The following is a 26,622-nucleotide window of genomic DNA, read 5'->3' on the forward strand; positions in this document are numbered from 1 at the left end:
TTTAAAAATATATATATATGAGGGGCGCCTGGGTGGCTCAGTCGTTAAGCGTCTGCCTTCAGCTCAGGTCATGGTCCCAGGGTCCTGGGATCAAGCCCCGCGCCGGGCTCCTTGCTCCGTGGGAAGCCTGCCCCTCCCTCTCCCACTCCCCCTGCTTGTGTTCCCTCTCTCTCTGTGTCTCTCTCTCTGTCAAATAAATAAATAAAATCTTAAAAAATATAATAATTATGAGGGGCACCTGGGTGGCTCAGTCATTAAGCATCTGCCTTCAGCTCAGGTCATGATCCCAGGACCCTGGGATGGAGCCCTGTGTAGGATCCTGTTCTGCGGGAAGCCTGCTTCTCCAAACTCTCCCACTCCCCCTGCTTGTGTTCCCTCTCTCGCTGTCTCTCTCTCTGTCAAATAAATAAATCTTTAAAAAAAAAAAAAATCAAATGTCAACTAGATAGAAAAGCCATGGATGTTGGTGTGTGCAACATACATAGCTGCATAAATGTCAAGTTTACTACTTACGGGGCTCTACTATTATGTATCCTATAGCCTTTCCCAGTACCTAAATGAAAGGGAGAGGATTCACTATGCAGTCATGAAATTCTTCGTTCTATGATGCTCTTGTCTGTGATTTGCACAACATGACTGATCTTAATCTGAGTATTGTGTGTGCCCTTTATTAATCAATCCTTATATAAATCTCACAAGGATTTTTATTTCTCTAAAGATAAACCTGGCTTGCTAAATATTATGCGCTCCAGGATAAATTTTAATAAATTCCATAAAAGACTACAGTCATATCTTTGACACTTCTATGTTTTTAGTGCTAGCTCTTCTCATGTTTGCTATTTTTATTGGTTTCTTTTGTGAAGTATGCTGGTTTCTTCCTTTTTCCTCCTTACAAACTCTCTCCACTCTACTCTTGCTCTGGGAAGATAACGTACGTGTATGAACTACATCAGGGTTTCTCACACTTGGCCCTAGTGATATTTTGCATTAGATACTTCTTTGTTATTGGAGGAAGTTTAGCGAAATGCCTGGCTTTTACCCACTGGAAGCCATTAGCACCTCTCCCCTTCCTCCCAGAGTTGTGACAAACAAAAATATCCCTGCGAACAAAATTGCCGCCTCCCTGTCCCAGCATTGAGAACCAGAGGGTTACAGCAATGTACTCCTTTGGTAATTCCGTTACCATATGTGTTTGGCCAATGGGAGCACCAGAAGAGCAAATGGAGGGAGGAAAGTAAGATCAGGTTGTTTGTTTCCCAAACATCCGTTCCCTGCCAGGTCAGTGCAGGCAAGCCAGGTCACTCCACAGACCACAGCTCCTGTCAGGCAGCTATCTTTAAACAACCTCTGCTTATTCATGTGTTTTCTCCCGTTCTCTCTCTCGCTCAATCTGATATTCTCTCTCTCTCTCCCTCCCTCTCCCTCTCCACACACACACATACACCTCTCCTCTCCCCCCTGCCTACTGCCTCAGAATCTGTAACTTCTCTCCTGCCCCTGCTCATTTAGGCCTAGTGGGTATAATGGTACACACTGTTACTATCCTGAAGTACTACATTACACCCTAATTCTAATTACTTCATAATTACTCACTTTATGAAAGTCTCCACAAATTACCTAATTTGTGTGTACCATCTCTTTCTGCAGGAATTATAACTGAAACAAGGTGAGTTCATATCAAAATATTTACAGAAAAGAAAAATACCGAATAGTCATTAAGGTGTTTCCTCCATTTTAGCCCCAATTGTTGCAATGTTTTGTGCAGGCAGCCTTGTTAAGAGTCACTGACTGACACCGATATTACCTCTTACACTTTGATTTGAACAATTAAAGCTAGCTATGCATACAAAAGATCACTAAATGCACTTTCTTGCCCTGTTACTCTCATGTGAAATAGAGATACAAACTTAAAATGAAGAGCAACAACCAGGTAGAATAGTTCTTAGAACTCTTCCCAAGAAGAAAATATTGAGATTATAAGAAATGAGACTGTTTCAGTCTTTACAGTCACACCTTATAAAGAAAGAAGAAAGTATATGGAGATGTCTGTTTGTTAATTTAGTCATGCACTCATTCATTGAGTCAACAAATTCTTGGACCCTACTGTTTTTGAAGACACTGTACTAGATACTATGGAGGTTACAAAGTTGACTAAAATGTATCCTTTATCCTCAGAAGAATTTATGAGCTTGTTTGTTTGAGGTCCAAACAAAACAAAACAAAAACAAACAAACAAAAAACAAAGTAAGACTGTAGGGGAAAGTGGTATTTGTACCATACATCACTCTGATGGCAAAGAGAGTATTCTCAATACTTTGTGAGGGCCCAGATCCCAAGCCCGCAGTAAATATTAGTTGAATGTGGCCAAATGAAATTTGAGGAAGGGAAAAATGCCACACAATGCCTCACAGTTCTGTGTGGGAGCTGTCAGTAATAACATGCTTCTCCCAGTTTCTAGTTGCATTCCTGGCATATCCTATATACATCAGTCTTCTGTGATTAAATGAAACATTAACTGCTCTGTTTGTATTACTTGAGAAGAAGAACATTAAGAATTATTTTGAAATTCAAATAATTTCCCCATGAACCTTAAATTCAGAAATTTGTATACTGAATCTTAACCAAAGTGAAGCACAACTATATCTATTGCACAGGTGAAATCATGTAAAACAAGGTTCCTACTACAGTTATCATAGCTAATCTGGGCTTTACAAGGTTTTAAATTGGTTTTATTTTCTAGAGAAGTTTTAGGTTTATAGAAGAACAGTACAGAAAATACAGATAATTTCCATATACTCCTTTTTTCCCCTTCCCCCAATTTTTCCTATTATTAACATATTGTATTAATATGATACATTCATTAAAACTGATGAACCAGGGGCGCCTGGGTGGCTCAGTCTTAAGCGTCTGCCTTCGGCTCAGGTCGTGATCCCAGGGTCCTGGGATCGAGCCCCGCATAGGGCTCCCTGCTCCGCGGGAAGCCTGCTTCTCCCTCTCCCACTCCCCCTGCTTGTGTTCCCTCTCTCGCTGTCTCTCTCTCTCTGTCAAATAAATAAATAAAATATAAAAAAAAAAAACTGATGAACCATACATTATTATAACTACAGTCCATAGTTTACCTTCAGGCTCATTCTTTGTGTTGTATAGTTCTATGAGTTCTACAAATGTATGTCATGCACCCACCATTATGGTATCATAAAGAATAGTTTCACTGCCCTAAACAAGCTTTGTACTCCACCTATCCATCCCTCTGTCCTTCCCCCAAAGCTCTGGCAACCACTGATCTTTTCATGCTTTCTATGGTTCTGTCTTTTCCAGAATGTCAGAGTTAAAATCATAAATATATAGACTTTTCAGACTGGCTTCTTTCACTTAGACATATGAACTCAAGCTTTCTCCATGCTTTCCTGGCTTGATAGCTTATTTCTTTTTATCACCAAATAATATTCCACTGTCTGAATGTACCACAGTTTATCCATTAACTGACTGAAAGACATCTTACTTTCTCCCAAGTTTTGGCAATTGCGTATAAAGCTTTTAGAAACATCTATATGCAAGTTTTTATGTGGATGCGCTTTCAACTCTTTGGGGTAAATATTGAGGAATGCGATTGCTGGATTACATGGTAAGAGTATGTTTAGTTTTGTAAGAAACAGCCAAAGTGACTTCCAAAGTGACTGTACCATTTTGCATTCCCACCAGTAATGAATTAGAGGAGTTCCTATTGCTTCACATCCTCACCAACATTAGGTGCTGCCAGTGTTTTGGTTTTTGCCATTCTAATAAGTGTGTAGTCAGCTTTTAACACATTTACACATCACTACAATTAAAAAGCAGAACCTTTGGTTGTCTGATCTTTTCTTGGCTACTTGCCTGTCCATTTCAAATTGTACAGCTGACTACATACCTAGGATATAAACCTCCCCTGTCCTTTCTTGCATTCATATCAATGTTTCATTTGGTAAACAGTAATGACTATCAGTTCCTGCTAATTGTTAGCAATTTTGAGTAGCAGGACATTTTTTCTGATATGCACAAATACATAGCTGAGAATCATGTGATGCAACACTGGAAACATTGCTGGGATATGTGATAGTCTCAGTGGGATAGTAGGGCAGGCACTGAGCTTAGAGTCAGTGGATTCAGTTCATTTCATCTGAGACACTCACAATCATCAGACCTTGGTTCACTTGACTTCTTTCAGCCTTAAGAATGCATTTATAAATGAAAAAATATATTTTCTTTCTGCCCATCTTACCGTGAAACTGTTGTAATAACAACAATATGCCTTGAACTATGCTGTGTATTTGATACTATGCAAGCAATCTGAAAAATCACAGAACACTACATAAAATATAGGGTCATATCCTTACCCCGAAGAGCTCACAATTGAGCAAGAAAGCACTCAACTAACCACATTACAATTGATCCCTGCTGTAGATGTGGTTCGACAAGAAAGCACTCAACTAACCACATTACAATTGATCACTGCTGTAGATGTGGTATGACAAGTTTCCTTTAGAATACTAAGGAAGAATCGTCAAAGACTATAGATATCAAGCTTTTTTGTGCCAGGTTCTGGGACCACATTTATCTCATGTAGTCTCTATCACATCTCTGAGATGTGAATTTTATTATTCTCATTTCATACAGAGAATGTAACTGAATAATGAAGCAATCTGTTCATGGCAATAAAGCTAATGAAGTTAATGTAATTCCACTTTTTATGGAAAGTTGGGAAAGGCTGCATTATATATCCTTAACTGGAGGGGCCATTTCTAGAACTCAATTTTCTAGAATTCAATCTATACCACACACAACAGATTAGTCCATAGTTATTGACAGTGGGTAGGTGTAGGATCTCTTTACATGGAGATTCTTAAGGGTAGGATCCCTATTTACTCAAGAATCAGTTTTAGACAGTGTCTTTGTGTTCATACTGCTGTTTTGTTTTGTTTTTTCTTCTATTAATAGAAGAAAAAAAGAAAGAGAAATGAAAAGAACAGAACAGAAAAGAAATAAACACACACACACACACACACACACACACACCCCAGCTACCTCATTCTCTTCACGACCTTCAATACCAAGGAAGACTGAATAGAATATCAAGATAAATTTGTGACAGATTTAGTATCCTGCCTGTCTCATTTTCATGGCTGCCCAGAAGTTAAGAGGTTTGGAATGATTATAGGCTGATAAGGAGAAAAAGACATCGAACTAAGTGTCCACAGTCTAAAACAGATCTGAGAAAACTACTCCTAGCTCTACAGAGATTTGTCAGAGTAACTACTATACAGAGATGCTATGTTCCTTTTCCCTAAGATCAAAGAGCATTTCTTACTCATTCTCATATCCTAAAATTTACCATAGTGTATGGCACTAGGTAGAAATTCACTGAACATTAGTTGAATATCAGATGTGAAAAGAGTTGGTGATGTAAACAGAAAAATATAATTGTTGTGGGCTCACTTGTGTTCTATATTTGCTACAAGGTTGCTTATTATATTGTTTTGCTGTTAGAATCAGTATTGGTTGCTATTTAGCAGATCACCTCAAACTTCATTCAAAATACCATGTTTGAAAAGAAAGAAAACTAAAAAAATGTAAATGTGTGTCTGACTTAGATCACATTAATGTTCTGAAATGGGCAGATCAAAGATGGCAAGTTTTAAGATTTACGCAGTAATAGGTCCTTAAAAGAATTACTGACTCTATCAGCTTGTATTCAATGTGCCTGAGCGAAACCAAACAATGGTATTCCCAGAAACAATGCGCCTTAGAAGAGTGAATACCAGCTACATACATTGTAAAAGTATCATGCCAACTTCTCTTCCAGTGAGGCATAGATAAAACAATTTATCTCTAACAAGAAAAACTTCAATGTTGTATTAACTGGTAATTGCATCTAAAATATTTTAAAATACATTCCCTAAAGTAACAGAATAATTCTAAAAAAACTAATAAATCTTCTTTCAATAGTCTGAAAAGAAACACATAGAAAACAAATGAAGCAAAGAATATTTAGAACTGAGAGAAAAGTTAATAGAAACTAACATTAAACGAAGTTGAAAATCAAAAATAAAGTATTAAGATTTCATCAAAATAAAAAGCTTTGGCACAGTGAAGGAAACAATCCACAAAACTAAAGGGCAACCTACTGAATAGAAGATATTTGCAAATGACATATCCAATAAAGGGTTAGTATCCAAAATATATAAAGGACTGATACAATTCAACACCCAAAAAACAAATACTCCAATAAAATATAGGCAGAAGACATGGGCAGGCATTTCTCCAAAGAAGACATACAGATGACCAACAGATACATGAAAAGAAGCTCAATAGCACTGATCATCAGCGAAACACAAATGAAAACTGCAATGAGATCTCACCTCACACCTGTCAGAATGGCTAGAATCAACAACACAGCGTGCCTGGGTGGCTCAGTTGGTTAAGCACCTGCCTTTGGCTCAGGTCATGATCCCAGAGTCCCGGGATCGAGTGCCACATTGGGTTCCCTGATCAGTGGGGAGTCTGCTTCTCCCTTAGCCCTTCATCCCGCTTGTGCTCTCTCTCTCTCTTTCTCAAATAAATAAATAAAATCTTAAAAAATAAATGAAAGTGAAAATTTAGGGCTGAATTAATTCCACTCAAAATACAATGGATGAAGGGGGAGACGAACCACGAGAGACTATGGACTCTGAGAAACAAACTGAGGGTTCTAGAGGGGAGGGGGGTGGGGAATGGGTTAGCCTGGTGATGGGTATTAAAGAGGGTACGTTCTGCATGGAGCACGGGGTGTTATGCACAAACAATGAATCATGGAACACTACATCAAAAAGTAATGATGTAATGTATGGTAATTAACATAACATAATAGAAAAAAATACAATGGATGAATCAAATGAAATTTGGCATGCTGATTTATATAACCAATTTCCCCCAAATTTTTAATGTGGTAGAAAGTATTAACTCCAAGCAAATATCCAAATTTATCTGAACATGAAAAGAGGAAAATCACCATCACTGTGGCCATTAATTCTACCTTCGTGAGACAGTATGGATAAGGCCACAGTGGGCTATTCTCCGGCTCTTCAAATTTTACCCTATCAAGGGATCTGAGGACAGGACATAGAAAAGGACTGTGGCCCTCACGCCATTTGCTCACACAATTTTCACTCACATCTATTCCTGAAGGATGTGTTTTCAATTAAGAAAGAGCAAATACATGCAAAATTTGCACTGGATGTGAATCTAGTGGCCCTTACAATTTTGCTGTAGGATACCAACTGATTCCCTCTTATAGAGGTGGGACTGTCACACTAAAATGGTTTACACCAGCTCAAACATTACAGTAGGCAGAATTTATCTGTAGTTTTAGATGGGCCCTCATTTGTTATAAAGATCACACCCAAAGATACTTCCTGAAATTAGAATTTTCTCGATAAATCAGTGTAGCCCATGGATAAAAATAAGTTACCAAGCCTTCCTTTTGAATCTTGATCAATATTCAGAGATGACTATTCCACATCACAAACGCTAACTAGTTTTTAATGTTTTTCTCTTCCCCTAATGAAATCTGTATTGTCGAAGTATTCTGGAAGAAATAAATAAAGGAGCCTGGTATCTCAGCCAGTGCCTCCTGGAGTTCCACACAGCTGATGAGTCCAGGCAGTGACAAATGACACGTTATTCCTGAACATTCAGCCTTCTCTCCCTCTCATCTTCTTGCAGCTGAACACTGTCACATTCCTTGCAGAGGAAACATACATTTCATAGCTGTCATCCTTTCTTAAAAGGCAGAGGGAGGGGAAAATTCCTTTATCCATGTGCCTAAACATTTCCTTTTATTACTTATGTATCAATTATCATGAGAAAACATTGAGTGTGTGTTTAGACATAAAATGGGGAAAGTTGTTTTGGAAGGTGTTACTTACAAAGGAAAACACATAGTGGAGAGTCAGGAACAATCGGGAGCTTACTGCCTTGATATTCCTAATCTTCTTTCTGGCATCTTGTGCTCACCAACTGCCTGATATTGGATGCATGTGGTTCTGCCCATCTGTCCAACAGTCAATCTAATTTATGTGATTTACTAAGAAAACATTTAATGGAATATGAATAATGTATGATGATAAGCAGTTTTTTAAATCTCTAAGATTTATCTTATGAGTGAAATGGTTGCTTCGTTCTTAAGGAAAAGTTAATGTCATGTATCCACGTACAACCAAGTAGAATTGCTACACAAGTATGGAAAAGCAAGAACTTTTGTGATAAGTATGAAAGGTACAAGTAATTTTATTAGAATTGGCCCACATTCTATAACATGCCAAATCACTAATATGCACCAAAAATCACATGGAAATCTGAAGTAGAGAACGATCTTTGCCATTTTACACATTCAAGAAGCTGTCTGTCTTTTTAAAATTAGGATCAGAAGGGCACCTGGGTGGCTCAGTCAGTCAAGCGTCTGCCTTCAGCTCAGGTCATGATACTAGGGTCCTGGGATCGAGCCCCATGGACTCCCTCTCCCTCTGCCAACTCCCCCTGCTTGTGGTCTCTCTCTCTCAAATAAATTAAAAAATCTTTAAAAAAAATTAAGATCAGAAATTCTGGTTAGTCAGTTTTTTTAAAAGAAGACTAACAGTTGTCTCTGCTTTTAGAAGAAGGAAACAGTCTACACTTAAATGAATAAAACTCCTTTCATATTTATTTAGTAAGTATTGGAAATGTGCCTGGAAGGCCAGCATACGTGGAGGGCAGTGAACCAGGAGAAAAGGGATAGGACACAGAACTTAATGAAAGCCCCATAATGTAGGGCCTGTAAACGACAGTAAGGATTTGGATTTCACTCTATGTGTGAAGGGAAGCCACTAGATGAGTGACAGCAGGGGAGGGATGACTTGGTTACTGTTTCAAAAGAATTGCTATGACTGGTGGAGAACAGAGTAACTGGGTTGTGTTAAGTAGAAGCAGGGAGGTCACTTGGGAGGCTAGGGAAGGAGTCTACATGAAAAACTGATGGAGGGCTGGCCTTGGGAGGTGGCAGTGGAGAAGGAAGCCATGATAAGATCTGGGCATATTGTGAAATATAGGTGAACTGATAGCTACAGAATTGGATGGAAGATGTAACAGAAAAATAAGCAAGAATTCTTTCAGTGTTTTCACCTAAGCAACCAAATATGAATGGTGTATCTGCAAATGCTACGAAAGCTAAGAAAGGTGAAATTATTATGCATTACAGCAGTTAGAGAAAGCTTTTATTGTAGTTCTCTAGGTTTGAGCTGGACTTTTTGTAGACGGGATAAAATTCAGACAGGAGGCATAAAAGCCTTCTCAAAGGTAAAGCAGAGTTAAAGTTACATATTGTGGGGCGCCTGGGTGGCTCAATCATTAAGCGTCTGCCTTTGGCTCAGGTCATGATCCCAGGGTCCTGGGATCAAGCCCCGCATCGGGCTCTCTGCTCAGCAGAAAGCCTGCTTCTCCCTCTCCCACTCCCCCTGCTTGTGTTCCCTCTCTCTGTGTGTCTCTCTCTGTCAAATAAATAAATAAAATCTTTAAAAAAAATAAAGTTACATATTGTGTAAGGTAACTGGGAGATATTTTGAAAACAATTGGGGGTCTGCCTAGACTGAAGAGTTCTGTGGAGTGATTGAGAAATATATGATTGAAAAGAAAGGGAGTCCTAATAAAAAGGGCCTTGAATAATGAGATTAAGCCCTAGGGCTAGATTCTATAGGTAGTAAACAGCCACTGGCAATTTTCTAGAACTAATCTAGCTAGTAACTTCCAACTTTTGTTAAAGGAAGTACTGCCAAAGGCCATTTCATAGATTCCAAAGATAGATCAATGTAGATGTATTTATAAAATGGTTGAACTATGAGAAGATCAAGTAGATTTCTAAAGAAAATGCTACCATAAATTTCATTTTACATACCCACACCCCACACTCACACTCATGTATATACACACATATATAATACTAAGCCACTACTCCTAACATAAACTACTACCCTCCTCAAGTCAGTCTTCTGCAGTTTCTTTCTATAAAGGTATAAATTAGTTTCAAATTTCTATTTACAATTGAATTCTATGTATTCCGAATACCTACATCAATCAGTCAATTCTTATTATGTTTCAGTAAACTCTTACGTCCAAAAATACATTTTAAAATGTGACCTTAGGAATTTGAGATGATGATCAGATCTGCTAGTTAGGACTAAAAGGCAGTACCTATTAATGAGATATTCAGAGGTTCTAGGGAAAACTAAAGAATATAAAGGCCCTCCCAGTCCAGGTACAAGGCCTTTGTTCATATATAAAATAAACTATACACTGTGGATGGACTTATCTAATTGCAATAGAAATAAACTACAGAAAAAAAAAGTCTACCAAAAAATATAATTTTACAACTTTCTATGTTATCAGGTTAATAAAAACATTAAAAGTTATTTGCAAGCTTAGGGATTGGGGCATGCTGTGGATAAAGCATACTGAAATGAGAAAGGCAAAGTTTTGAGGATACATAAAAATAAGACGATGATAGCTTTCCCAGAGCCCAAAAGATTTGTATTACAATTTTGCAAAGTCAAATTGTAAGGTCCCACTTGATCAGATAAACTTGCCAAAAATGAAAGAATAAAGTATTACATTCATTCAGGCAATACAACCCATTACTCCTCAAAAATCTTTGTTAAAATTTATCTTGAAATTTGAATGTGGTACCCAGTATTATTTGATAGCAAAAAGACAATGCTGAAATAGTAGTTTAATTTGGTTTGATAATTGGGATCAAGAAAAATAAATGAAAGACTATACCAGATTTTTTTTTTTTTTTGAGAAATAATAAGAGACTATTAGTGCTATGATACTTCACTCAGAGACAGCCTTACTTCAAACTTGAAGGAAAGACAAGGAGGTTGGGGAAGAAATCTTCAAGCAAAGTCTATAACATTAATAGACTAAGAAACTCCTACATATACTCATCATGATTAAGAGTTTGATGTAAATGCCTACAGCACAAGAAATTGGTCTTGAATATCACTATATTTCTGATGCTGCCTAGCACAGCATCTTTACACACAGCATGCCTTCAACAAATATGGACCAGATGAGCTGATGAATAAATAGGTGAATGGATGAATAATAAATGTGTAACTGTACTTTTAAGTACCCATGAAGCTGATTTTTTTTTTAATTAGTTGAACAAATGTAAACAGAACTGGGACACTAAGAAGGAAAATTAGCCTCTTTAAGTTCTAATTGTGGTGAAAGCAGCAGAATGCTTAGTCACATAAGTGTCAAATAGAGTGGAATATTATAAATACTATTTATTATGCTTTGGTTAGGAGTCTAATACATACTTGTTAAAGGAAATTGACAGAAATATAAATAAGCAAGGGGAGACAATAAAACGACTGTAATCCATGACCCAGAAATCGTCTATTGCAGTGTTTCCTCAAGGACAACGTGGAAGGACATTTTGTGGTCGCTGTAATGCCTGGGGAGCATTACTGACATCTCACAAGCAATGTCTAAGGCTGGGACACTTTCTACAGTGAATAAGAGAGTTCCCCAAAGCAAAATATTATCAAGCTGGAAATGCAGAGAGTGCTTCACTGAGAAAAACTGAGAGCCTGGTGCATTTACTTCAGGTCTTTATGTATACATGTATCATTCACAGACTGTTTTTTAAATAAAAATAGGTAATACTATACAAACTGTTCATATTGTTTGGTAATCTGTTCTTTTCACTTAATGCAACAAAAGCATCCTTCCACTCTATTAAATATTCTTCTCTGTCAACATTTTAATGGCTGCTCAGCATACCACTGTATGGATCAACCATATCTTAGGCCTTATCAACCTTATCTAAGACCCTATTGTCAAATGTCTAACTTTTTTTTTCAACTTAACATCATAATCAATGCTGAGATGAATATCCTTATATTTAAATTCATGATCATTTAAATTCTTAGAAGTGAAACTGTTGATTCAGAGAATATCCATAATTTCAATGCTTTTAATATAGATTTCCAACATGTCCTCAAGAATGATTTGTATTAACTTATTCTCCAACCATATTGCTAGTGATTGAATGGACATCTCTCACATAAAGTTGCTAGTAATATGAAACACCAACTGAGGGCATGGCGACCTTAGGTAATAGCTCTAATAGGTAATTCCCTATCCCCTATCTAAACAGGAGGCGCAAGGATTGCTATGAAATAAGCTTCCAGTTGAAACAATGAAACTAAATTATAAAAGTTCAAGTGCTGGTCCTTTCATTATTTTCCCATCAGTAAATTTTAAAAAGAGGAGAGACATTTCTAGGGAAATAGATTTTAAGGAAAGTATTAGTGGGAGTGTGGGAATCTGTCTTTTCCCTTGAACCCTTCTTTATGGAGACAAGTGGTTACTCATGAGCTTGGAGAGGTCTGTGCACTGGGAAGGCTCACATCTCATTCCCTGGTGGGATTCTGCCTGAAAAGCAGGACCTCTTAGCTTTCCCAGTGCCAAAAGAGTGTGGGCAAATAACCACAGGTACATGGGGGGCTAACATACCAAGCTGGAGAGTTTAATCTCAGTCCCCTCACCCCCACATCCCCTGATTCCTGAGAGTTGACGCTGGTGTGGTGGAGATGCCTAGGCTTTTCCTGAGTCCAGATTAGGCAGAAAGAAGAGTACACAGGCTCTGGTGGCCAACTGTGGAGGACAGAGGCAGGGAGTGACAGGACAGCATAGTTGTCCTCGACCCTGAGGTTAGGAGGGGACAGGTGGGCACATTTAGACATATAATGTAACACATCAGAGAGGCACCCTGGGACATTAGTGGCTGTGCTGACTGAAAAGCAGGCCCGATCAAGAGCAAGGATATTGCTATTCCTGTCCCTCCTTCTTTCCCCCTTTGCAGACATATCATCCCATTTTCAAGTGAACTTGGGGAGAGGAACTTGAGCTGATGTTAAGCTCTGGCAACACAAATCTTGTATTTGGTTGAATATTTATATAATGAGTCTGTTTTACCCTGGAAATAACTAAAATAAGATTAAATGCAAGGCCTTAAAGACTATAAACTAAGTCTTAGTGCTTGTCATGAAGGTGTCCAAATCAGATAAGTTTGGGATTGTACACTTCTGGAATTGCTCCCATTCTAGAAAGTTCTGGCATACAAAATTAGCTTCAGGAAAAACTCTCTGGCCTCCTTCCCTTCCATGGACTTTCCTGCCTTTTTTTTTTTTTTTTTAAGATTTTATTTATTTATTTCAGAGAGAGAGTGAGTGAGAGAGAGAGACAGAAAACACGAGCAGGGGGAGGAGCAGACTCCCTGCTGAGCAGGGAGCCCAATGCAGGGCTTGATCCCAGGACTCCAGGATCATGACCTGAGCAGAAGGCAGATGCTTAACCAACTGAGCCACCATGCACCCCATCCTGCCTTTGAGTATAAGGGATGGGGCCAAGATAACACAGCCAATTCTTAGACCTGTCCCTATCCAGGTCAGAAGGGAGCTTCATCTGGATTTGGTACAGAAGTTTCATATGAATGAAGAAAATCATTTCTTTGGCCTTGTCCAAGAGATCTTACAGAAAATGGCTATAAAAAATAGGATTTAGATATGAGATGCTGAGTCCTGATAATCTCTAAATATCTCTAACCCAGGACCTAAACACCAGCCTTATTAAGAAAAGGACAAAAAGAGTGAGTGGGGACAGTTTCAGTCAACCTGGGGCAGCTTAAACCTGACCTCCACTAAACACCCAGACCTACTCTCCATGGGTTTGACATTAAGAAGACACTAGAAAAGACAGCAACTCTATCCCTAACAAGACATTAGGGCTCTGGGATTTTCTTCTGTTTAAGAGAGAAATTTTTTTTTGTTTACTCCAGTGTTTCCCAAAATTATTTCTTTCTAATTACATGTGTATAATATTCCATAGAACCACACTGGGGAAATCAAAGGAAAAATAATAGTAGTGTGACTTCATTTTATTTAGCTAAATAAAGTAGGATGTTCATTGAATGGTTTTTCCACTTCCTGTGTTTACAATTTACTTACACGAACAAGACCTATAATCATATATCTAACACAATTCAAAGAAAATGCAGTTTCTTCTTAACAAAATGTCCTCACTGTATAACATATCACAATTGACTGTTTATCTTTTATTTGCGTGATCTCATTTCATTCACACGGATTGTGCAGTGGCTGGCCAGTTAGAGACACTCGAGTAACTTTGGTTTAGAAAGGTTAAATGAGTTGCCAGAGGTCTGGCAATGCATAATTGAACAAAGTGGCCTAAAATTCAAGCCATTAAACTTACTCAAAACATTCTGAACTCATTTAATCCAACACTTTTATTTCACAGATGAGAAAATCAGTGCTTAGAGGGATGAGATGACATCATCCAGCAGAAGGAGAGAGACAAGACCAATTCCACATTCCCTACTTAAAGCTCATGCTGTGCATACTAAGCCATAACAGGACCTATACACATGACCAAATCAAATGACGTAGATAAACCAGGAACCCAGTATAAAGATAAAGGCCAGCTGGCTATCATGATGAGTCAAAGAACAAATATAGGGCAGCTTTAATTAGAAAACTCGTGAACTGCTTTTTTTTTTTTTTTAACTCACAAGTGTTAGTTTTCCTTTGCAGGAAGAACACCATAAAAGGATTATTACTTTAAGCAGGCATTAGTTATTTAGATGAGATTATTTTTTAAAGGTGCCTACCTTACATACATCATAATGCTAAAAACTGAAGATGAGGTATTTTTAATACCACTGTATGCTTTGCATGACAACTGTATTAATCCCCAAACTCAGTGACATTGGTAAGAGTACATGCCTTCTCCGGTTTCACTAGATAGCAAATAACACACAAGCTACTGACCAAAAACTGGACCCTTAAGACAAAACGGTATGTACATGCTCAGAAAACTCTTGTGGCATGAAACAGAAATATTGAAAGGGCAATTCTCCAATCTTTTGAAGATTTCCAACAATCGAATAGGATAAAGTGTATATATATGTGAAGTGGAGGTGATTTACTATTATGGTTTGTCAGACGGTTAAATTCTATTCTTAAATTCTAAAATTCTTAAATTAAAAGTTCACATTATTCTTCACAATTCACAAAGCTGCCAACTGAATTTATTCTTATGAATTGAGCTCCAAATAGATAAATTATATTTTGTTAGTGTGAGGAACACAAAAGAAGAGTAAGACAGTTTCTACCTCTAATCAGGAAGATAAAATATATATTCCTTTTTAAAAAACTTTTTTATTCATTCATGCAATTGTTTTTTCAACAAACATAATTTCTGCTCCTTGTATTAATGTATACTATAGCCTCATGAAGAATTAAATACTATACTTTGAGAATTTTCAAAATAACTGTTTAGTGATTCCAGAATCACCTGATAAAGAGGAATATTTAAATTGTAACTTAAATATTTAAATGTTTTGCAAAGCTTTGATAAAATTTCTTATAAAAGAATTACTTCCTATTTTAGTTGACAAATTACTTATTTTCTATCCTTATCATGGAACAATTGGGTTGATGAGATGTATCATTCAACTCTAGTTCCATAATTATGTATTTGCACGCAAAACACAATTGGCATCTCATTTACCTTATTTCTGTTCCTTTGAATTCAAGTAAACATATTTCGTCCTAGATTTTTGTGTATCTTGAATTCCTATTTTCTCTTGATAAAGCAAACAACACCATCAAATATCTCCCTGAAAATTGGAAAACTAAAAGCCTGTATTTGAAGTGGCAAAAAATAAAATTACTCTTACTTTTTAGGAACAGAAAAGCTGGTTATCATTGAAGTTTGGGAAATGACTACTGTGTGTCATAATAAACAAATATGTCTATTCCCTTTATTCCTGTCACCTAAACATAATAATATAATTTTTCCAGGTTTTCCATTGAATTGTAAGGTGGAAATATGGCTCAGATGGTAACAGAGGTTTAAAATGAAAAGACCTAAGTGTGAAATCATTCTGTATATAATAATATCTGATTCATGAAACTATCAAAAATACCATGTTCTCTTTGCATGTGAAGGGACATCAGCAATAGATATTAGCCACCTGCAGAGTGAAGACTGACTCACCAAAGTACGGTCATTGCTCTCACCTGCATTCAGTACAACTTTAATTCATATTAAGCATTTATGAAGGAATAAGCCAATTTCACAAATATCAGTTAGAGCTGTTTGCTGGTGTGCCTTGAAGCAGTTCTATCACACTCTTCCTATGACACATTTTCTAACAAAACTACTATCACAATTGGTTCTTTGAAGATTGAAATTGGATTTGTAGTCATGTATATACTGTGGGGTTATAATGCTTACACATTATTAACTACCGGTGCTAGGACTCAGGTGGAAATATTTTTATGTTTCTGTCTAAACAGCTAAAATATTGTGGCTGTTATCTTTATGTGTGTGAGGTAATTCCATAATCTGCTGACAAAAACAAAATTTAAAGTATAATATTTATTGAGAGTATAGGTCTCTCTCATTCCTAACAAAAAGGATTTTCTTCCCTATGATGGATATATACTTGTTACAAATACATACACATTCTCCAAGAGTAGAGATGCTCCTCTTTCTCAGGGGTAAATATGTCAGGTGCTGTGCCTAGACCACATTTCTTGAAAGCAGGAGTCATGCATATGTTATCCACCTCTGTAATCCTGAGAGTGCCCAACGGAGTGTCCACTACATACAAAGTACACATTAAATAAGTGATACTGAATTTTAATGAAAACCTAATCATAAGCCCAAGTTTCTTACAACTTCATATATAATGATTGTGCACTTTCCCCTTTACAACCTTACAAGATTAAGGGTCATTAGGAATCACGATCCATCCATCCTGAGCCCAGTGAAATATTAGATACAAAGAAAGCCCACCATAATAGATGTGTTTCCAAGTAGAGAGACTTTATGTAATATTAGTAGACTTTCATATGAGCATAAAATATTGATTTTTACATACCACATACAAAATTACTGATTATATACATGTTAAAAACAAATCATTCAGGTCAACTGGGCTTTTTCTTTAATTGCAATATGCTTTAACCTAAGATTATAATGCTCTTACTAGTTTGTGCCACTCCAACAAGTACAAATCAGGCAACTCCCTGTGCCACAGAGAGTTTGGGTTAGGTTTACATATAACTAACAGTCACGTTGGTTATCTTCAGAGGTCAAGCACAAAAGCAAGACTCAAATTTCTAATTATTTGAGACAATATATTAGATCTATCATTATTAAACATTGCAGGAGAATGGACTATAAATCAGAATATTTCCCTAATCTTGGCATCTCTTGTTACCTTGTTATAAACAATTCAGCATTAAGATTACACCTATGATATGTGTATGCTTCTTCAAAGGAATCTGAAAGATTGCCTGTGACCTTTGGCTTATTTGTGAAATCAACATACATGAGTTAGCTTATGTCAACATCCATCATCTCATTATTTAATAAGAAGGTCAATAACACTCAAGTGTTTAAAAATAAGTCTGCATCAAGCTAAACATGATCGCTCTGGTAAGTCAAAGGAAGTAAGGAGAAGGACACTTAAATGTTACAAAAAATGTCACATTCCTGCTTTGTTTTACTCCTCTAGCACACACTTGGTTAGCTATCCTTTTATGAGTTAAGGCAGGAGCACAGAGTATGCGTGCTTCCATCCATTTGAAATCAATATTTTCTGGATAACTGTGCTGGGGATAGTAAAAATTTCTTATAATCTGATCTAATTTTTTCAAAATGGCACCGTTTAGGCACTTCACTCTAATTCTGAAGAAAAATAATAAACAGATGAACTTGAATATTTCAAGTATCTGAGACTATAAATATTTCAAGCTTATTTCTTGCATGAAACCTATTAATTTCCATAGGTAGGTCTGTGACTAAATGGGATGTGATAATGAAGCTTACTGCTATACTATTTGTTAGGCAGTGGCTCTATGGTATATGGAGAACTTTCACTCTCTGTAAATAATTAAAAAAATACAAAAGTATAGACCTCAGGGACACTGAGGATCCAACTTTTCTAGGGCATTCCAGATAGCATTAAAAAAATGCTCATTTGTTCAGCAAGCATTTATTTGAGCAGTAACCACATGCAAAGCACTGTTAAGGGGTTGGGATGGAGCAAATGTCATGACCAGCTGTATATTGCAAACATAGATGTACTACAGAGCAACTCTTACTCACTATGCTTGTTTATAATAGTCTTAGTACAAGCAGATAATTTGTCCTCAATAGAAGTAGGAAACAATTTGAGAATAAAACAAAAAATCTTCAGATGCAATGGTTTTGTGTAACATCTTGTCTATCATGTTTTATAATACTGGAGAAACTTTGGCCAATTTGACTTAGAAATGGAATGTAACTTTGCTTACAAAAATTGCTATTAAACTCCTGCTTAAGGTGTTCTAAGTTTCTGTGAGTGCACTAAAAATGAAAAATAAATGTGAATAAAATGTAAAAAAAAAAAAAGGAAACAAATTCCATCTATATAATACCACTGTTTGTTTGAACTTAAAACTTGAGTATTTCTGCCAATGCATTTGCAGCTTGTTTCTACCATGCCAATCAAATGAATGAGCTTCAGGAAATGAACTGTATACCTGATAATCTTGTGGGTACACAGGCAAAAATATAGATCAGTAGATGCATTATTCTAATATATTCAGTAGAGGAGCTAATAATATTTGATAAAGCAAATTCTTAAAATTCAAGACATCCCATTTGTCCTTTAATCTAATGTCTTATAATTAGAAATTTTTAGTAAAGACAGCTTCATTCATATGAAATTCAAATTTAAAAAAATACTTAGGTATCTGTCATCATATCTCTCTATTAACATCAAAAGGAGATAGAGTACACCAAAGCAAACATTCCCAAAGAGATGAATTTAGCAAATAAAAACAGAAAATCAAAATGAGCTATTAGAGCTCTTGGAGAAAGAAAGAAGAAAAGAAAGAAAGAAAGAAAGGAAGGAAAGAGAGAAAGAAAGAAAGAAAAGACAAGACCAAAGGGTGGAAAGAAAGAAAAGAGGAAAGGATGGAAAGAAGGAAAGAAGAAAGGGAAGGAGAAAAGGAGAAAGGGAGGGAGGAAAGGAGAAAGGGAGGGAGGAAAGAAAGAAAAAAGATTTGATCCACTATCAATCAAGGAGGAATGGGCCAAATATCCTCAAAGGGCACGAAGGCTAAAATCAATGCAGCCACTCCCTTTGCAGTGTTGCTGATATTTAAGAGAGGCACCACTGCCAAGGGAATGGCACAGTCATTAATCCACTTCAACAAGCTAACACCCAGTAGTCCTGCCAACCACATCCCTCTTCCCCCAAGCCTTATGAAACGCACCACCAAATCTTGTTGATATTACCTCCTACATAGTCTTTAAATTAATCCATTTCTTTTTCTTCCCCCACCTACACCTTAGAATATACAGTCATCTCCTCTTTCCATCCAGCCCACTATCTGGTCCCTGGTTTCCACTCTTCCCTCCCTTTAATCTCTTTCCTGCCTGGCAAGCAGAGACATCTTTTCAACATGCAAAATTATAACCTGACATCCTTGCTTAAAAAATTTTTTAATAAGGTTCCTTCATTCTTTGAATAAAGACCAACATTGTCAACATGGCCAACCAGGATGTGACCCCTGCATATTTCTCCAGCTTCTTCTACCTTATTTTCTATGGCTCCAGCTGCAGTCCTCTTTGACTTGCCAAGGTCCCCCTCCTACCACATGAGATTTCTTCATGTTGTTACTTTTGCCTACAATGTTCTTCTTCTAACTCCCACTTGTTTATTAATTGCCAGTCACTTTTCTAGATCTCAATGCAGACATCACTTCCTCAGGGAAGTCTTTGCAATGCTCTCCCTTATCCCTACCCCATATTGGCTGGGATATTCTCGGCATTATGTACTCCATAGTATTTCACAGAACTGCATACATATTGTGTGGTAATTAGATGATTATTATTAATCTTTCTCACTAGACTGTAAGCTCAATGAAGAGAAAAACCATGTACGGTTTTCTCATCATTGTAACCACAATATCTAGCAAAGTGTCGGACACATAGTGAGCAAGCATTATTTCTTGAATGAAGAATGAATATGCCAATGGAGTCATTAACAAGTGGTTAAAGCAACAATAATCTGCTTATTTCCATTTACCAGAATCATTTTGATCAGAGTTTGAATGATGAAATCACATTACTTCAAATCTCATAATGAACAAATTGAAAGATTTTATCTAAACTCTCTAGCATTTTTGGCATTTCATAGATATGGCCACAATGAAAAGATTATTAGCATCCTCCTTGAGTTATAATAGAAATTCAGAATGTTGTTGCTAAATTAGGCTTTAACAATTTCTGGTATAGTTTCTCATATTGAAAGAGTCTTAGGAGATCCTCAAAAGGTCATCCATCCTGTTGGTGACAGAGCAGGGATGAATATCAGCCATTTAAACTCTCAGTTTAATGTGACTTTTTTTTTTTCCTATAACTATGCTGCAATTTCTGGGTTTTATGGCTTCATTTTCATATTAAAAATTTGGAACAACTTGTAAGTACCCATAAGAGAAATATCTCCAAATGGTTAATTTTGTCATATCATTTAGATTTCTGCTTTAAAGTATTAAATAAATAGCAATATTTTTAGAAAAGTAAAAAAACAAGCCCAATTTTATAAGAAATGAAGTACTTTCATGCCTTATTTGCAATTTACATGGTATGCCTTAAATAAGGGTGAGAAAGGAAAGGTACATGTTTCCCTGGTTTCTTAATATTCTGAAGCAGAGAATTTTTCCAGTTAAATCTGGTCTGTAATTCAGTTTATAAAAACTCAAAAGGAAGGTAGGTTTTGAGGAAGTGGTTGGGGAAGTGACATAGTGGATGGAAAAGCAGTCGGTTACAATTGGCATGTGACCTTGGACTGTCACTCCCCTCTGTAGATTCTACTTTCCTTATCTGTACAATCAGAGGTTGGTCTAAATCATGGGCTTTGTCTGTTGATGGGCTTCCAAGATCCCCCTAAGCCCTTTATTGTGTGTATTTCTGAGAAGAGAGTCCATAGCTTCTATGTGATTGGAGAAGGGCTTGGGACATTTAACAGGTTAATTGCCTCTGTACTAATAGCAGAGATCCTTCTTAACTTTTGAAATGTAATAAAGCTATAATTATAAATTCAGACAGAAAATAGAAATTTATATAATTATTAGCATAGGTAATAAGATTATTTGACGAGCATAACCTAGACAAAGGAATATTCCTATCATTAACCATACACTTAAGTGTTAGCCAAAGAACTACCATAGAAGCCCAGCCCAGATTTTCCATAAGTAGCATCAATTGCCCAGATGATACAAAACATGTGATAAATCTCAATATGTCACAGGTTTTTAGTCCTGCCTTTTTATTATCAGTGTTTTAATGATCAATCAAGGCAGCCTGCTACATAGAATTACATGGAGTGGAAACAATCCAGAGCAGTTTGCTGGCAAATAAAGCTACTTTCTTACATAGTTTTCAAAATATCTATTTGAAAACCATTTTGATTATAACTTTCAGATAGTTGAATAGCCACAGTTGCTATGCAATGCATATAATTATTAGACACAGAAATAAAAATCACTCTTATTCACTTAATTTCTTCCTACCTTTCCTTCTTAATAAATATTCCTAATTATCCACCAGGCGTCAGGTACTCTTCTAGACACGTGAAATATTGGTGAACAAAATAAATATATTTCATCCTCATGGGGCTTGTATTTTAGGAGGGTACAAATAAAATAATAAACATATATAAAAAGTAAGTTGGGGGCACCTAGGTGCCTCAGTCGGCTAAGCATCCAGACTCTTGTCTTAGGTTCAGAGCATGATCTCGAGGTCTTGAGATTGAGCCCCACATTGGGCTCCATGCTCAGTGCGGAGTCTGCTTGAGATTCTCTCTCTCCTTTTCCATCTGCCCCACCCCCACTTGTGCTTGCACCCATGCACACACATGTTCTCTCTCTCTCTCTCTCAAATAAATGAACTCTTTAAAAAAAAAGTAAGTCATTTTTGATTCTTAAAAGTGATGCATGTAAAAAAGGCAAAAGTAAAGAGTAGGAAGACTGGGAACACCAGAGGTGAGGAGAGTGGTTCCAATCTCAAACAGGTCAGGGTAGGCCTCACCGAGAAGGTATCATTTAACAAACACCTGAGATGAGGGAGTGAGCCTAGTATATAACCTGGGAAGAGCCTTCCAGACAGAGGGAGGCACCAGGGCAAGGGAGTACTTGATTTGTTCAAGGAATAGCAAGGAGGCCATGGTGCCAAGGAAATAGCAAAAATCTCTGCTGCTGTGGTCACAAAATTTATGAAATTTCATCTTCCAGTTGACACCTCATTTTCTACCACTTACCTGTTTAAAATGAAAGTCATAATATCTTTTGCATAATCCTACTAGAGTCTCATATTTGTCAAAAATACAAAGTTCTCCTGAGAATTTTTAAATCACCCCAAAACCACGATCTCTGGTTGGTATGCAATTTGACTCTATCTCCACAAACATGTATTTGCAAATGAACTGCTATGTGATAAGCAAATATGCCATTTAATAAGAGATGATGTCATTATAAAGAAATCAAGCAAAAGATCTTCAGTTTGACACTTTGTCAGTTGGGCACAAAGCATTTGTTATATCCCAACAAAGAGAGATTACAAGATTCATAGCTAACATGAAAGCACCCCTTCTTTCTGAAATGTCACTGTTCTTTTGGTATTTATTACATTGTTCATTTCATTAACTTTCTTCCAGAAAATGAAACAATCGGAGAGATGCCACGAATTCCGTTTGGAGGCATCTTTGAGCTCGCGGAGTAGACACCATGAGCAAAGCTCACCCTCCCGAGTTGAAAAAATTTATGGACAAGAAATTGTCATTGAAATTAAATGGTGGCAGACATGTCCAAGGACTATTGTGGGGGTTCGATCCGTTTATGAATCTTGTGATAGAAGAATGTGTGGAGATGGTAATTAGTGGGCAACAGAATATTGGAATGGTGGTAATACGAGGAAATAGTATCATCATGTTAGAAGCCTTGGAGCGAGTATAAACAATGGGTGTGTTCATCAGAAGAAATCAACTGCTTCCACATGTCCCCTCCATAGTATAAATAAACTTTTATAATAGTCAAAAAAAAAAAAAAGAAAATGAAACAATCATAATCACTGTACAATTTTCATAGCACTTATCTGGGTAAGTACCTCCAAAAAAGAATACATACATAAAAGTAGTCTTTTTTTTTTTTTTTTTGAGAAGAGGGTCCGTCAGCCCTCCCCCAAGTAAGCATCTTATTCCTGCCTAGTGCCTTCCATGAAAATGTGCTGTGATCCCGAGACTTTACAAATGTAACATAGAACGTATACAACTATACCTTGCCCAGCTGATCCTTTTTGCCAAAGCCAGTGGCAGCTGCGATGCTCCCTGCTCCCTCCACGGTCTTCTGTGCTACTGCTGTCACCCCTGTGACCACCGCCTCACCAACATTTGTCACTTGCTCTTTGGTCTTCTCAGCCACTGGGATAAATCCAGAACAACAACAGATTAAGGGACAGTGGAACAACAGGGACTGAAACTAATTTCACTTCCACTAGCTGTCAACTTCTAAAGACCTGTATTTGCATGTACTATAAATACCTGAAGTGTCAGAAGAAATAAAACCTCAGAGATATTTAAGTGAGTATGGTTTAGACAAACATTAAATCTTTGCTAAGATATGTTGCTGTAATCATGCAGAGAGTAAACGTGCTTCAGATGTAATGATCACAAATAGAACCTTTGAGCGACGGAGGTTTGGCTAACATTTTACTAAGGAAAGTTTAGAGAAGGCAATGATTACAGACGCAGCTATTGTGGTATCAGGTATGTACTTCTTTATTTCATTTTCAACATCAATTCTTTAATCTCACCCAGCATATTCATTTTCACTACACCTTCTGAGTCACACTAACAACACATAGTTGCTCATGTTACTATTAGAAATAAACAATACAGATGACATGATACTAAATATAGAAAACCTGAAAGACGCCACCAAAAAACTACTAGAATTGATAAACAAATTCAATAAAGTTACAGGATACAAAATCAATCTACAGAAACCTGTTGCATTCCTATACACCAATAATGAAGCGGCAGAGAGAGAAATTAAGAAAACAATCTCATTTACAATTGCACCAAAAATAAGAAGATATGTAGGAATAAATGTAACTAAAGAGGTGGAAGCTCTGCACTCTGAAAACTATAAAACACTGATAAAAGAAAGTGAAGACAACACAAAGAAATGGAAAGACTTTCCATGCTTATGGCCTGGATTTAACAAATATTGTTAAAATGTCTGTACTACCCAAAACAATCTATACATTTGATGCAATCCTTATCAAAATATCAACAGCAGTTTTCACAGAACTAGAGCAAACAATTCTAAAATTTGAAAAAGACTTCAAATAGCCAGAGCAAACTTGAAAAAGAAAATGCAAGGCTAGAGGCATCATAGTTCTAGACTTCAAGTTATATTACAAAGCTGTAGTGATCAAAACAGTATGGTACTGGCACAAAAAATAGACACATAGATCAATAGAACAGAATTAAAAGCCCAGAAATAAACCCACAACTATATGGTCAATTAATCTTTGACAAAGTAGGAAAGAATATCCAGTGTGAAAAAGACAGTGTCTTCAACAAATGCTGTTGGGAAAACTGGATAACTACATGCAAAAGAATGAAATTGGACCAGTTTCTTACATCATTCACAAAAATAAAGTCAAAATGGATTAAAAACCTAAATGTGAGACCTGAAACCATAAAAATCCTAGAAAAGAACACAGGCAATAATTTCTTTGACATTGGCCATAGCAACTTTTTTCTAGATTTGTCTCCTGAGGCAAGAGAAAAGCAAAAATAAATTATTTGGACTAGATCAAAATAAAAAGCTTCTGCCCAGCAAAGGAAACAATCAACAAAACTAAAAGGCAACCTATGGTTGCGTAGGTATCTGATAAAGGTTTAGCATCCAAAATATATAAAGAACTTACAAACTTGAACACCCAAAAACCAAATAATACAACTGAAAAATGGGCAGAAGACATGAACAGACATTTCACCAAAGAAGACATCCAAAGGGTAATACACATGAAAAGATATTCATCATCACTTACCATCAGGGAAGGGCAAGTCAAAACTACAATGAGATATCACCTCACACCTGTCAGACTGGCTAAAATCAACAACACAAGAAACAAGTGTTGGCAAGGATATGGACTAAAAGGAACACTTGTTCACTGTTGGTGGGAATGCAAACTGGTACAAACACTGTGGAAAACAGTATGGAGGTCCCTCAGAAAGTTAAAAATAGAAATACCCTATGATCCAGCAATCACACTACTGAGTATTTACTCTAAGAATACAAAAACACTAATTCAAAGGGATACACACACCCTGAAGTTTATAGCAGCATTATTTACAATAGCCAAGAAATGGAAGAAGCCCAAGTGTCCACTGAGTGATGAATGGATAAGGATATAATTAATATATATACATATATAATGGAATATTATTCAGCCATAAAAAAGAATGAAATCTTGCCATTTGCAACAACATGGATGGAACTAGAGAGTATAATGCTAAGTGAAATAAGTCAGAGAAAGACAAATATATGATTTCACTCATATGTGGAATTTATGTTTTTATTTTTTTTTCCTATGTAGAATTTAAGAAACAAATGAGAAAAGGGAAAGAAAAGAGAGAGAAACAAATGAAGAAACAGACTCTTAATTATAGAGCATAAACTAATGGTTATTGGAGGGGAGGGGGGTAGGGGGTGGGTTCAATAGGTGATGGAGATTAAGGACTGCACCCATGGTGAGCACCAGGTGATGTACAGTATTATTGAATCACTATATTGTACACCTGACACAAATGTAACACTGTATGCTTGCTAACTGGAATTAAAATAAAAACTGAAAAAGGCAAAAAAATGAACAAACATCCCTTACTCTTAAGGGATGGTTATGAAGAAACTTTGATCCTTTTATCAAACGTCAAGTGGTTGAAACAGGGTTTTTAATAAAAATGTTGATTTTCAACAATTTTAATGGTAACAAAAGAGCTAGGAATTAAGTGTAAAAATGAAGTTTGTTGAGCAAACTTACAATTTCTTTTCACAAAACAAAATACAATATGGTGATTCAGTAGATTTTTTTAATAAGTTAAACATCTAGAGAAGACAGTGTAAATAGTTTGGATTAGATTTAGAAGCAGACTTAATCTCATATCAAAAATTCTCCAAGACTATATCTGATATAATTGTTGAATTAATCTTTCTCTATTACCTCCATGCAATTGCCAAATAAAAGAAACTCCAATAAAAAAAGTTTGTTTCAATTAAATGAAGAGTTCTATGAAAAACAAAAGAGAGCTTCTGCTCTTTTAATAACTCAAGGTCAATAGAGAAATAAAACAACCGCTCTTCATCAAAACCTTATAACATTTATACTCATAAAGCCTATATCTTGCATCTCTTATGTCCA

At 36.5% G+C, this 26,622-nt stretch overlaps 2 protein-coding genes across 4 annotated transcripts in view; one reads left to right on the forward strand and one right to left on the reverse strand.

The window, feature by feature from the left end:
- SNCA (synuclein alpha) overlaps positions 1–26,622 on the reverse strand; it is a 147,579-nt gene that overhangs the window by 105,335 nt on the left and 15,622 nt on the right. For all 3 annotated transcript variants that reach the window (XM_045880752.3, XM_045880753.3, XM_045880754.3), the window contains exon 4: positions 23,469–23,611. In XM_045880752.3, the coding sequence (XP_045736708.1) occupies positions 23,469–23,611 (143 nt within the window). The remainder of the gene's footprint in view (positions 1–23,468; positions 23,612–26,622) is intronic.
- Positions 22,871–23,237, forward strand: LOC123848395 (small nuclear ribonucleoprotein G-like). The gene has a single exon (XM_045880755.2). It carries the CDS (start codon positions 22,920–22,922, stop codon positions 23,145–23,147), a length of 228 nt encoding a protein of 75 aa, XP_045736711.1. The 5' UTR covers positions 22,871–22,919; the 3' UTR covers positions 23,148–23,237.

This window comes from Mirounga angustirostris, unplaced genomic scaffold (assembly GCF_029215605.1).
Source record: "Mirounga angustirostris isolate CCGP_5_RB_7025 unplaced genomic scaffold, mMirAng1.0.hap1 SCAF_2, whole genome shotgun sequence".
In the NCBI taxonomy this organism is placed as follows: Eukaryota; Metazoa; Chordata; class Mammalia; order Carnivora; family Phocidae; genus Mirounga; species Mirounga angustirostris.

Coding starts and splice junctions, on each gene's coding strand:
- LOC123848395 (XM_045880755.2), top strand. CDS start 22,920: ATGAGCAAAGCTCACCCTCCCGAGTTGAAAAAATTTATGGACAAGAAA.